Source organism: Xiphias gladius, chromosome 2, assembly GCF_016859285.1.
Source record: "Xiphias gladius isolate SHS-SW01 ecotype Sanya breed wild chromosome 2, ASM1685928v1, whole genome shotgun sequence".
Classification (NCBI taxonomy): Eukaryota; Metazoa; Chordata; class Actinopteri; order Istiophoriformes; family Xiphiidae; genus Xiphias; species Xiphias gladius.
The window spans coordinates 17,699,718-17,712,523 of NC_053401.1; the positions used below are offsets into that span (position 1 = coordinate 17,699,718).

Sequence of the window (12,806 nt, forward strand, 5' to 3'; positions counted from 1 at the left end):
TCATGGTTTTTCTTTGTCTGAGTTTTGACCTGTGCTTTTTTATTTACGTCATCTTGTTGCACCCCCTTCTGCAGTGGTATAGATGGGACCTGACTGGAGAATTAGCGTCACCTACTGCTTAACCCTATTAACCAACTCTTGATGTTTGCACAACAATAGTGAATCGAAAAGTGCATATTTTCGCATTTTCTTTAGCAGATTTTCTGAAAATTCCGTTAAAATTTGTAAATTTGGATGGAAACACGACTAGTGTTTGTTGTAGTGTCTCACTTTCAACTGTTTCATTCAGCAGATTTACTGTATGGGTGAGGGCACATCCTGTGCTGCATCATCACACACACTCTCTCATCCCATTGACAGGTACATATACAAAATTAATACTGGCAATGTGTTTACCTCAACAGACAATGTGTGTCTCGGCTGTCATATGACAAGCTGTCATAACATCATGTGCTGTGGCTTGAATCCGCTGCGATGAGTTCAAAGATGCTGTAAATTGAAATCATATGTCTTCCATGACTGGTAGAAATGTAGAACATGCTAACTGTAATCACTCTGCTTTCTGACTCATTAATCATAGCTGGGGATATAATGTCAAGTGCTGCCACACATCTATCCAGAAGACATTTGTTCCAGTATGGTTTTGTGTTCAGGGTCTTAGTTTGACTGCAGTAGAGGCTGCCGATACTAAAGATTGAAGCTTAGTCCAGTTAAAGTTAAGTTAAATGCGGCATTAAGTCACCCTCAAAGTGCAACAGCTCCATTTGGAACAGCTTGTTTCTATCTCCGTCAAAGTTCACACTCAATTTATTTCTCATTTTTCTTGCACTCCCCGGGCCAGCCTGGGAAAAACAATAAAGACGTTGTGGCCAAAGCATGATATTCAGAAACCTCAGAACCTTGGGGTGTGCTGAATAAACTTTGGATGACAAACTACACAAAATTGCAGTGTTGAAAAAAAAAATCAGTTTGCGTGAGCGTGATGAAAGTCATTTCATCTCCCAGATGCACTGTGTCAACAAGTTAGGGCACTAATTGATTTAAGATTGCCTAATTGTACTCTGATTAAAGAGTGGCCCTGTTCGGTTCCTTTCTTCCTTTTGATTTTAACTTTATTTATTTGGTTTTGGCATGGACACAGCTGGGCTCAATGTGTCGCTTGTTCGGTGCCCTCTGTGAATGTCTGGTGCAATCTTGTGAGTTTATTTTCCTTCTGATGCATCGTTTTCATTTTGCGGTGAAATCTGAGCGGTAACTGCACAGCAGGGAGTCAGCGACCATAGTGTGTCACAGAGACGTCCAACATGTAACAGTCTTGAGGTGATAGAAAGAGGGAGAGAAAAGGGGCAGATAAACTGAGACCAGGTTTGACAAGGTCACATGGAGCTATCAAGTCCACATTAATGATAGCCACTTGACTTGTTTTAAAATAAGGGGCCAAAAATGTGTCCCTGTTTTTAAAAAGTGTTTAAATACAAATAAAGACAGGGACACACAGGAATAAGTACTATTTAAGCCTTTCATTTTAAAACTGGATTATTGGTGAATACCTCCACGAACGTTATGAAGATAAATCACATCATTATGTTCCAGTTTCCACCATTACTGGAAACAGGATATTTTCATTACTGTACCTAGGTCTGAACATAGAAAAAAGCATAAACAATACGAAAGGATAGGTTCAGTTTTTCAAGCCTGTGTATAACACTCATATGTCCATAGGTACATCAAAACAGTTTTTAGTTGCTGTTATTGTTCCTCCTGTCCTTACTTGCTGTTAAGAGACCCCTTCCTAATGTGATTCTAATGTAAACGATAGGGGAAAAAATCTACAGCCCCTTTTACCCTTAAAAAAAGAATTCATCTGAAGTTAATAAAAGACTTCAACAGTCTGAGTTAGACAAATTAAAGGAAGGGTTCTCAATTTTTCAAGTCAGTCTTAAAACAACACTTAGGTACCATTACGAGCGCTGAAAAAAGGTGGAAGTGATGGGGAACACAATCCATAGCCCTCCTTTTGTTAAATTAGTTAAATTAATTAATTTGTCTAACTCAGACTGTTGAAGTCTCATTAGTTTCAGCTGAACTTAAGAATGTTGAGAATGTTGAGAATGTTTTTGAGGACAAAAATTCCTGTTTCAGAGGTATTCAAAGTTGAATTCAAAATTCAAAATGCATATGCAGCAGTTTTTACTTTTTTTTTACTTTTACTTTTTTTACTTTTACTTTTACAAATTACTTTTTTGAATCTTCACTTACAAGTCTTATTGTCACCCCCCACTGTAGCCCCTCACCCCATCTCTTTCCCTTCCTTTCCTCTTGTCACCTCCCTTGCTTTGTCTCCCTTTTGTTAAACAAGTTTACACAAGCACAATCAAACAAAACAGAGGAACACTGGTTGAAACTTGCAAAATAGTCTTGTGGCCTTTGTTTATGCAGAAATTTTGGCAGAGATCAATTGGACTCGGAAATGGCTGCATTTCTTCTTTCTCGATCGCTCTTTCTCTCTCTCTCCCTTTAGGCTGAAAATTAAATGCATCATTCATATTAATGACATCTGTTAAAAAATTAGATTTGCCTGAAATAATGTTAGGAAGTGAATTGAAAAATATAACCCAGAGTTCAGCGAGGACCCCGTGACTTCTGCTGCACTAATAAACCAGTAAATTTACACATGAACTGGAAGTTTATGTATGTCTGAGAATACAGTTTGATTAGACTCTAATTCATGCACCATTCAGAGTATATCCAGTGAAAATGATGGCCATACGGCTGAGATCATAGGGGACTTCGAATGGACTAGTAGGCAGCTTTGCAGTTACCAGGAATTGATCACAAAACATGTCGGCAAACTTAGTTATGGGTTAGTTAGGTGAGTCATGTGTGTAAATCAAACAGAGCATAATCCTTAAATCAAATCACAAAATGGTCTGGAAACACTGGAACTTTGGAACTGAATTTGTAGGTGCACCTCCATCCAGGATGGGTTGAATTAACATAAAGCTGAAGCCCTGGGTGATTGCAGGGTTTCCATTGCTTCATGCTAGTGGATCGAAAAAGCTACAAATTCACAATGTGAACCCCCAAATTAATATTGTTTTCTGTTTAAAAGGATGATTGCATGCCCTTAGACAGCATGGGACATCACAGCACATTCAAAGCATGAACGAGTGTAAAAGTTGTGTATTTTTGCTGTTGAAATGGTGGTAGCGGGACTTACAGAGGCAGACCTCAGCAAATAAAAGGATACAGTAGAATTACTAGTTGGCAAATGTTTGGCAGAAGCTCCAACAGCTGTACACAGTAACTCCCACCAACATAGCTGTGTTGTCTATGGTGCCAAAGCAGTATCTGTTCACCTCTGCACTGTGCACAACCACTCTCTTTCTGTCCTCAGTTTTATGGCCTGCCTTCCTGTTAAATTAACTCAGTCTGGGGATGTAACTGAAGGAGCATTAGTGCTGGCGGCTGTTTTGTTCTTGGTTTTTTAAGATCCCCTTGGAGCTGATCTCCTTTCTCCTTAAATTCACGTAGGGGCTGCTTTAGTAAACAGAAATGAGAAGAAGGAGAAAAGATGAGGATAGGAAGAACAGCTTGACAAAACGAGTGTATTTTTGTAGCTTGCTCTCCAGTGGACGGTATGTTTGTATTAATAGCTCTCTTTGTAGTGTGAGGCAAGCAGGAGAGGATGGAGCAGATGGAAGAGGAGGCTCAGCATTTGACAGTGAAACTGACCGTAGATGAAGAGCACAAAGACTGGAATTTTCCTCCACTCCTGCTCTTTCCTCTTTTCTCCCAACAGGGATAACATGATACTAAAGTATCCCCGTCTCTCCACACAGTGTTAATAAGGCTCTTGAAGGCTCTTTCCACTCCACAGATGTTTAACAATCCCATCGCCACCATCTAAAAGTAGAGAAATGAATTTCCAGGTAAAGCCACTGAAGAATATCCTACTGTAACTCCAGTGTAGAAGTGTCAGGAGCTCAGAGAATCCAGGCAGAAAGACAGGAGTAGACAGACAGGGTAAGAGAGTGTAAGATATAGATTAAGACAAAGGCTATGTTTGTTGTCCCCTCACAACTTTCTGATGTTGTTGAGAAATGTTATTATCTCTTTGTCTGTGGCAGTGCATTCAGATATATAAAGATTGATATAGCATTCCTTGAATATGTCATTTATTTCACGCAAATAAACGTCACGTAAACGCAACGATGACTTAATCTCTTGGAAAGTAAACAGCTGTTAATGCTAACATTGGCTATGTAATTTTAGAAAAAAAACTTACATATAGCACCTTTAATTCTCCTTTCTAAATCTACGAGCCTAGCAGCATTAACCTCCTTTCCTTTAAAAAGGCCTTCATGGCCTCCCGTGCCGCTATGGCAGAATGAGGTGTAGGGACATTGGTCTCCAAATCTGTGTCCTAAATTCCTCCTTGAACCATGCATCTTGTAGTGAAAATGAAATGTAGCACCACATCTGTGATCTCAACGTCTCCCGATACACGATCATATCTACTCTGGACTTAGCATGGTCTGTAAGCAGAACACTATCAATAGAACAGGACAGTTTGGCAGGATTAAGGACCTAAAAATAAGAAAAAAGTCTTGAAGAGACCTCATGAGCTTCTGAGTAGAAAGTATAATCCCTGTCTTTTGGCTGGTTCAGCCTCCAAACATCTGTAAGGCCCAAAGACGTACACATTAGCTTAGCAAATAAAACAGAGTCAGGCACTCTACTAAATGTTGGCTTACTTTGATTAAGGATTTTATCTAAAACAATAGTGAAATCTCCTCCTAAAATTGTGGGATAATGTCCCATATCATGCAACCTATTTTCTAAGTCTACAAAGAAATTAGGCTTATCCATATTGTGTGCATATACATTTGCCAGGGTCAGGGTCTGTTCTTGTATATCTGTCAGTATTATAACTAATCTGCCTTCATCATCCTAAATGTCCTTCCTGAGTCTGAACTGCAAACATTTGTTCATTAATATAGTGTAGCTACCCCTTCATTACCAGACGACGCAGCACTAAAGGATACGTGTCCCACCCAGTCCATGCACATTTTACCTGATTCCTGCAAAAATACTCAATTTTTTTGTTTTTGTTTTCAAATGACATAAAAAATCTTCCCCCTTTTAATTACACATCCTATTCCATTCATATTCCTGTTAGAATAGCACAATGTTGGACTATAAGTTATAAAAAGTAGTTCCTTTCATGCTTACCTGGCATATCCTTAATTTAAACCAACTACACAGAAACAGCTTTGAAATGGAACTCTGTATTTTAGTCTCTTAATGTCACACATTGCTTTTTTTCTGGTTTGATGTAACCATTAGATAAAAGCAGATATAGGCTAGAACAAGGTTGGACATCATGTCCAGCATGATAAGCAGCCATGTGTCTTTCTATCTGTCTTTTCCTCCCAACAGTATGTCTATATTTGTATAACCTGTCTGCTAGGTCAACCTCAGAACCTTAGACTAAACGTCTCGGTCACACACACACACAGTAACACACACACACACACACACACACACACACACACACACACACACACACACACACACACACAGACGCACGTACACACACACACGCACACACACACACACACACGCACACACACACACACGCACACACACACACACACACACACACACACACACACACACACACACACACACACACACACACACACACACACACACACACACAAACACACACACACACACACTTATACTTTATCTTTTCTGAGGAAAAAATTGACATAATGCTTTTTCTAGCCCCTTATCCTAACCTCAACCATCACAACTAAGTGCATAACCCCAACACTTACCCTAACCCTAACCTAAACCTAATTCTAAACCCAAGTCTTAACCCTCAAACACCCCTTTGAATTTGTGAGGACCAGCAAAAATGTCCTCACTTTCCCAAAATGCCATCACTCAGTAATGTCTATAACTCACACTGGTCCTCACATAGATAGGAGTACAAGTACACACACACACAAACACACACACACACACACACACACACACACACACACACACACACACACACACACACACACATGGGCGGCCCCTGAACCTCAGACTAAACACAATGCAAAGTCATCCTAGTCTGGCACAGGGTTTACACACTCACAAACACATGCACACACACACACACACACACACACAAAGACACACACAGACAAACACACACACACACACACACACACACACACACACACACACACACACACACACACACACACACACACACACACACACAGGGGCAGCCCTGTTTGATCCCTGTTAAAATAAGTCGAGGGTGTTACATATTTCCAGTCCAATTCAGCCCCATCAAAATGCCCTATTGGAAATTTACTGGCCTCTGAGTGGCACAGTGGGGCCTTATAAATGCACTTGTGCATGAGTATGTGCACATAACACACTCACACACAGTGTAGACACTCACGTCGACAGACCCCTGTTACCACCTAGTGCCAGGAGTTTGATTTAGTCACGTATGGTGCCAGGATCAGACGTCTGTTAGGACACCCTGTCTGCCCTCTGTGTGTGTGTGCATGTGTGTGACCCCCACATTCCTGAATCTGGTGCCTTTTCTCTCATCAGACATTTCCCGGTATAAACTCTCTCTGACATATATTTTTTTATGAAGTCCAGTGGGCTGCTGTTCCACCATACTGCCATGGCTGACTTTATCTCTCTGTCTGTATCTCTCCATCCAAATAGATGTGGACGAGTGTCTGGACAACAATGGTGGATGCCAGCAAGTGTGTGTCAACACCATGGGGAGCTATGAGTGTCAGTGCACAGAAGGCTTCTTCCTTAGTGACAACCAGCATACCTGCATCCACCGCTCTGATGGTAAGACTAGGACAAATAGAGAGAGAATGCTAAGAGAAAGTGTGAGCTGTTTGTTTCCAGTTCTGAAAATTAATCACTTTAGAGGAGCAAAGAGAACACATAGAGTTTTATTTCAGGGTTATATAAAGCCTCTTGATGCTTATTGCTCAATATTTAACAAAACACAGGTACTACATTTTCTGAAATGTTACAGGTTTTGGGGTGAAAACCTGCTAGATTGACATGAGAATGCTGCAAAACATTGATTCAGGTGGATTAAATTCATTGTCTTTGACTGAGTGTGTGATATGCAGAGGTTTAGTCTTATTGTATTGAAAGTTTTGACTGTTGAATGTGTTTTTTCAGACAAGGTATTTCTGTAAATATGATCCTATAAGCATGGATGGATTACCAGTCGTTGGGCCTCTGGACACAGACATGACATGGGCCCCCGGTCCTCCTAGATAGAAACAAGACCCCCAGACTCAAAGAAACACTAACAATTTAGTGTGTCTTTTTAGTCATATTGTGTCTCTTGTAGTCATTCTTTTGTCTCATTTAGCTGCTTTCCATTTCAGTGTAGTCATATTGTGTTTCTTTGTAGGCATTTTATATCATTTTGTTGTCATTTTGAATCTCATTGTAGTCGTTTTGTGCCTCTTTGTATTTTTGAATCTCTTTGTGGTCAGTCTTTGTCTCTTGTTTCTTTGTGATTTTCTGTGTCTTGGTAGCTGCTTTGCATTTTTTTGTTGTAATGTTTCTCCTTGTAGTCATTATATGTCTTTTTGTAGTCATTTTGCATCTCTTTGTGGTCATTCAGTATTTCACTGAAGTTTTTTTGTGTCTCTTTGTAGTGTTTTGTGTCTCTTTTTGGTCAGTTTGTGTTTTTTTGTAGTGTTTTGGTTTTTTGTCTCTTGGTAGCAAGTTTGCATCTCTGTGTTCATTTTGTCCCTTCGTAGTCATTTTGCATCTCTTTAGGGTCATTTTGTGTCTCTTTGTAGTGATTTTGCATCTCTTTGTTGTCATGTTGTGTCTCTTTGTAGTCATTTTGTCTTTTTGTAGTCATTATGCATCCCTTTGGGGTCATGTTACATTTCTTTGTGGTCATTTTGCAACTCATTGTAGTTGTTTGGTGTCTTGTTGTGTTCATTTTTTTGACATTCAGCTTACGCTTTTCTTTGTGTTTGGTCCTTTTTAACTAACATGCAAACCTAAGATAGTGAAAATGGTAAACATTCCACCTGCTAAACATTGGCATTTTATTTTTGTCATTGTGTCATTTGCTAATTTGCCTGTTGACTCTTAGTCTACTGGTCTACTAGCTTTGTCCCAATCTCCAACCCTTTCATCAAATGTGGATTTGGCTTAAAACATTCCCTTCAGTAAACAGTTCACATCCCAGACTGTACATTCATTAATTTTGCCTCAGCCCGTAAGTGAAGAAATATCATTTTGAACAGGATACTATCCTCAGGTCTGTAAAATAGTTTGATAGAATATTTTCATTTGCACTTTATTTTCATTTTGAAATGGATCTCTTCTATTTACATCCATTATCTTTGCAATGAATTCCTAAAAAGACATATTGCCAGTACCTCCTAAAAAGTAATTTCCCTCGTGTGTGACCTGTGAAAGGTTTTCAGAGAGACGTGGGATCTCAGGCTGCTGACATAATGTCTCTGACGTGATCAGTCACCCTCCACACCCACAGTGGCACTGATATACACTGTGTGACGTTTGACTTGTGACATGCATCTTTGGCATGCAATCCATGTCTGTTGGATGGTTGGATTTCTTAAATTTTTTTGATCCTGCTACACTGGCATCCCCGACCCATTATGCCTGTCACATTTAATTGATGGGCTAAATCTGCCAGGAAAAGAGGCGTTGAAGGACTTGTGATCCTAAGGTGAGGAGGCGTTGCTTTCTCCTTCCCTCCACACTCAGACACACATTCTCTAAGCACAATACTTGCATGCATGCAGCTGTGAATGGAGACAGTGTCGCAGTCAAGTTCACAGACAGATGAGACAACAATCATCTGTCATATTTGTAACAGCACAAAAAGGAGACACTGAAGGAATGTGGTGGGGGTGATGACTGAGGGGGAGGAGAGAGAGATCAAATACAGAAGGAGGCGGCATCCGAGTGACCTCTCCTTTATCCTCTCCCTCTTTACCCGGGGTGCTCACAGTTATGATGTAGTCAGTGTAAAGGCATGTTAGGACCCAGTGTCAGAATTTTAGAGGATTCTCTGTCGAAACTATCAGAAAAAGAGGTGAAAGAGATTCAGAAATAGAATAGAAATATGAATGAATCTCCCTTTCCCTCTCTCTCTGCTCCTCTCCTTCAAAACTATTTCTGAAAGTTTTGCCATTGCTCACAATAGGGGAAACAGATTCAGTGACAGCCACAAACAGTTCTTCTTACTTTGTATGTTGGATTAGCAAAGTTTTATCATCAAATCAGACCAAGAATTAAGATGTATATGTATATGGAAAAGTAAATGGAAAGCCAAATGGAAAAGCAGATTGAGTTACCAAATTTCCTGAACTAATTTCCCCCTTTCAACTGAAAAAAAAAAAAAAAAAATCCCTTACTCTTTAAAAAAGGCTAAAAGATTTATCAAACATTTTATTTAAGTGACTCCAATTCAATAATTAAATATTTCTTTTAAATCATTAGCAACGCTCTCTAGGTCCTCCATATCTGTCCACCCTTTCCTCCATGTTCTATTTAAATATTTCCTAGATCAAAGCTGTTACTGTGTCAAGGCCAAATTCCTGCTCCTGTCAAAGGGATGTTCACAGTAAACAAGCTGTGAAGATGCTTGTGGTATATTCTTGCTGCCCTGCTGTAGCAGGCTGTCCTGGGCCTTTAGCCAACACCACAGCCCTCCACCCTGTCCATGGATCCTCAATCAGACACTTGTGTCTTCACCCTCTCCTGGACAGGAATAGCAGCAGCATCTTGGTGTCCCACAGGAATCTCCTTTTGCATTTTTTTCCCTTCCTCCCCACCATGGCTCGCTTCACTCCCATTTTCAGTTTGTCTGTTCTTATTCACTCTCTTTATATCAACTGCTCAAAACTCTTTTGCATCTGTTGCCTTCCAGAGGTTCCACATCAAACCATATTAGGACCTCGCACACTGCCACATGGCTGTTTAAAGACACTGGATTAATCTGACAACATACAGAGAGTCACAGACATACTGTGACTCTGTTACAATATCAAGTTCAGGTCAAACATTCTATGTACTATTTACATGCAGCAGGGTGGTGAACTAATTAGAAAGACTATTTTGAGAGTTCCATTTATGTGTATATGTCAATTCAAAAGACTGCTGCGTCTGGCTGGTGATGCCCTTAAGTAGAGTCCATTCCTTCTTTTGCTCTATTTATGTTGATGTTTCTGTGTAGATTGAACATTCAGGAAGTTTGCATTTTATAGATGTGTTCCTGATTTCCTCTAGAAGTTTTTTTTTGTTTCTTTTATTTTTTCATAGTAGCAACTTCAGATTCAGTGGTGGGTGGTAACTAGGTATATTTATTCAAGTAATGTGCTTAAGTACAATTTCTAGATACTTATACTTTACTTGAGTATATCTAATTAAAGGTACTTTATACTTATGCTCGACTACATTTCAGAGAGAACTCTGCAGTTTTAACTCCACTACATTTATTTTTGGAGCTATAGTAACTAGTTACTTTTCAGAGTAAGAAAACAGATCAAACCATAAGTGGTTCCAGCAGTATGGGCTTGTGATCCCTTACAAATAACCAGTGTCTAGTTTGGACCCCTTGTCACATTTCAGATGTCAACGAGTTATAAACAGTTCCACCAAAGACACATTTCCCCTCTAAACATCTCAGATGGTTTCATTTAAATAAATAAGTTATTTACAGTTTTTTTATGATGTAACATTTCACAAAAAAAAATTAAAAAGGTGGGAGAAAACTCCTGAAAACAGATTAGTACATATTAACTTTATTTTTCTTCTTTCCTCTCCTATTAATTATCTCAGGCCTAGTCCATACGTGCACATGTATTTATTAAAATGGGAATTTCCTCTTTCGTTCTTAAAAGACATCTCCTTCCACATGAAAATCCAAAAACACGTAATCAAAAGTATGCCAAACCAACAGGCAGCTATGTAACCCTAACTATAAAGCCATGTTGACCAATAAGAAACCTGAAAAAAGTTATTACTGCTTAAGCTAAAAACAGTGACGTCACAAGCCAAAACTCTTTTTTCCCTGTCTACATGTCAACAATTAAAATGGAGTTTCTGAACATCTTCACCATGGAAGGAGTTTTGCAAACGTTCGCAATTTGCATGTGGACGAAAGGCTAAAATGCATAGAAAAACCTACATTTAAAAAAAAAACCCATATACGTGTGGTGTAATCCTCAGACCCTTTAAATTTATCTTGTGACCCACTGAAGGGGTCCTAGGAACCATAGGGGTCCACTGGGAACCACTAAATTAACTAACTGTTTCTTAGGTAATAAAAACTAGCTCCCCCTTGTGCAGCTACAACAATGAAACTCAGTTCTCAGTAGTGAGCATCTAAAAAAAAACCCCTTCTCTAGTGTAATGTAAATTAATAAATAACTCAACATTTTCCTGCAGAATGAGTACTTTTACATTTGATACTTCAAGTACATTTTGCTGATAATACATCTCTACATTTACTTAAGTAGAATTTTTTAATGTGGTACATTTACTTGTTATGTATTATTTTTACATTTTTGTACTGGTACTTTTACTTAAGTTTCTGAGTACTGTACTTCTCCCACCACTGCTCACATCATCTAATTTAGGTGAATCTTACATATTCACACTAAAACTATGAATGGCACAGGTTTTTTAACAAGTCTTGTAACTAGAAATTCATCGACACTTTGCCATTAAAATTAATTTATACTTTTGACAAGTCCCTACACTATTGCCATGACACCTATGTTTGCGGTGATTTGGGTCAAAACCAACAAATCCTCCAAATTAAATGACCATATATTTCGCTTGTCCCTACCCTCGGATATGACCCGTACGAGCGTGGCAGTGGCAGGCATACTGGACCTTCGTTGTCATGGTTACAATAATCAACACATGCTTAAGGTCGAGGAACAGTCTTTGATAATTGGTTTCACACAGGAAAATAACCACAGGCTCCGGTGTGAAAGTCTTTTATTTTGTCGTGTGAATTGGGTTGTAATAAGCTGCTGCACAGACGACCTGTGGACTTTTTTTTTACGGGACAGTCTCGTGAAATCTTACGATTCTGGTAAACATACTTAAGTGCCTTCACCCAGCTCCCGCTCACAACCCCAGTCATCCTCAGCTCCTCAAGCTGTCATAATGGGTGAAAGGAGCAACGAGTACCCAAGCGCGGACTCACAGGGCAGGTAGATGCAGTGAAGATACTTTAATGAAGAAAACTATGTTTACAGACAGATGGGTGGAAAAACAGGTAGGTGAATTGACAGACAGGCAGGTAAGCAAACTGGAACAGACAACTGGAGTCTTCGCATGAGGAAAACAAAGGGACATTCCAGGAAATAAAGCAGACAAACTGACAAAGAGTAAGGGGAACACTGAGACAAATTACACAAGGAAGGCAAGGGTAATTGGGAACAAGTTAAACTAATCGGGGGAGGGCAAGGAATCGCAAATGTGGGAAACACATAAGGGCAGGAAATAAAACAACCATAGACACAAAAAGATTGATGATTTCAAACTAAAACAGGAAACAGAAAACACTGACAAGACCAAAGGAAGTCATAACCACAGGAGCAGAGCAGAATATAACACAAGCTACTCAGCCAGCTCAGGAGTTACAGTGCTATGAGTGTGTATGTGTGTAAAATGAGCTGTATGTGTGTACAGAAGGCCTGTTTTACCTGCAGGCCTTCTTCAGCAGGTAAAACATGCTGCACTCA

General features: G+C 39.5%; 1 protein-coding gene across 2 annotated transcripts in view; it reads left to right on the forward strand.

Moving 5' to 3' along the window:
* The window catches only part of scube1 (signal peptide, CUB domain, EGF-like 1), a 147,438-nt gene that overhangs the window by 39,933 nt on the left and 94,699 nt on the right, over positions 1-12,806 (forward strand). For both annotated transcript variants that reach the window (XM_040145977.1, XM_040145986.1), the window contains exon 4: positions 6,748-6,882. In XM_040145977.1, the coding sequence (XP_040001911.1) occupies positions 6,748-6,882 (135 nt within the window). The remainder of the gene's footprint in view (positions 1-6,747; positions 6,883-12,806) is intronic.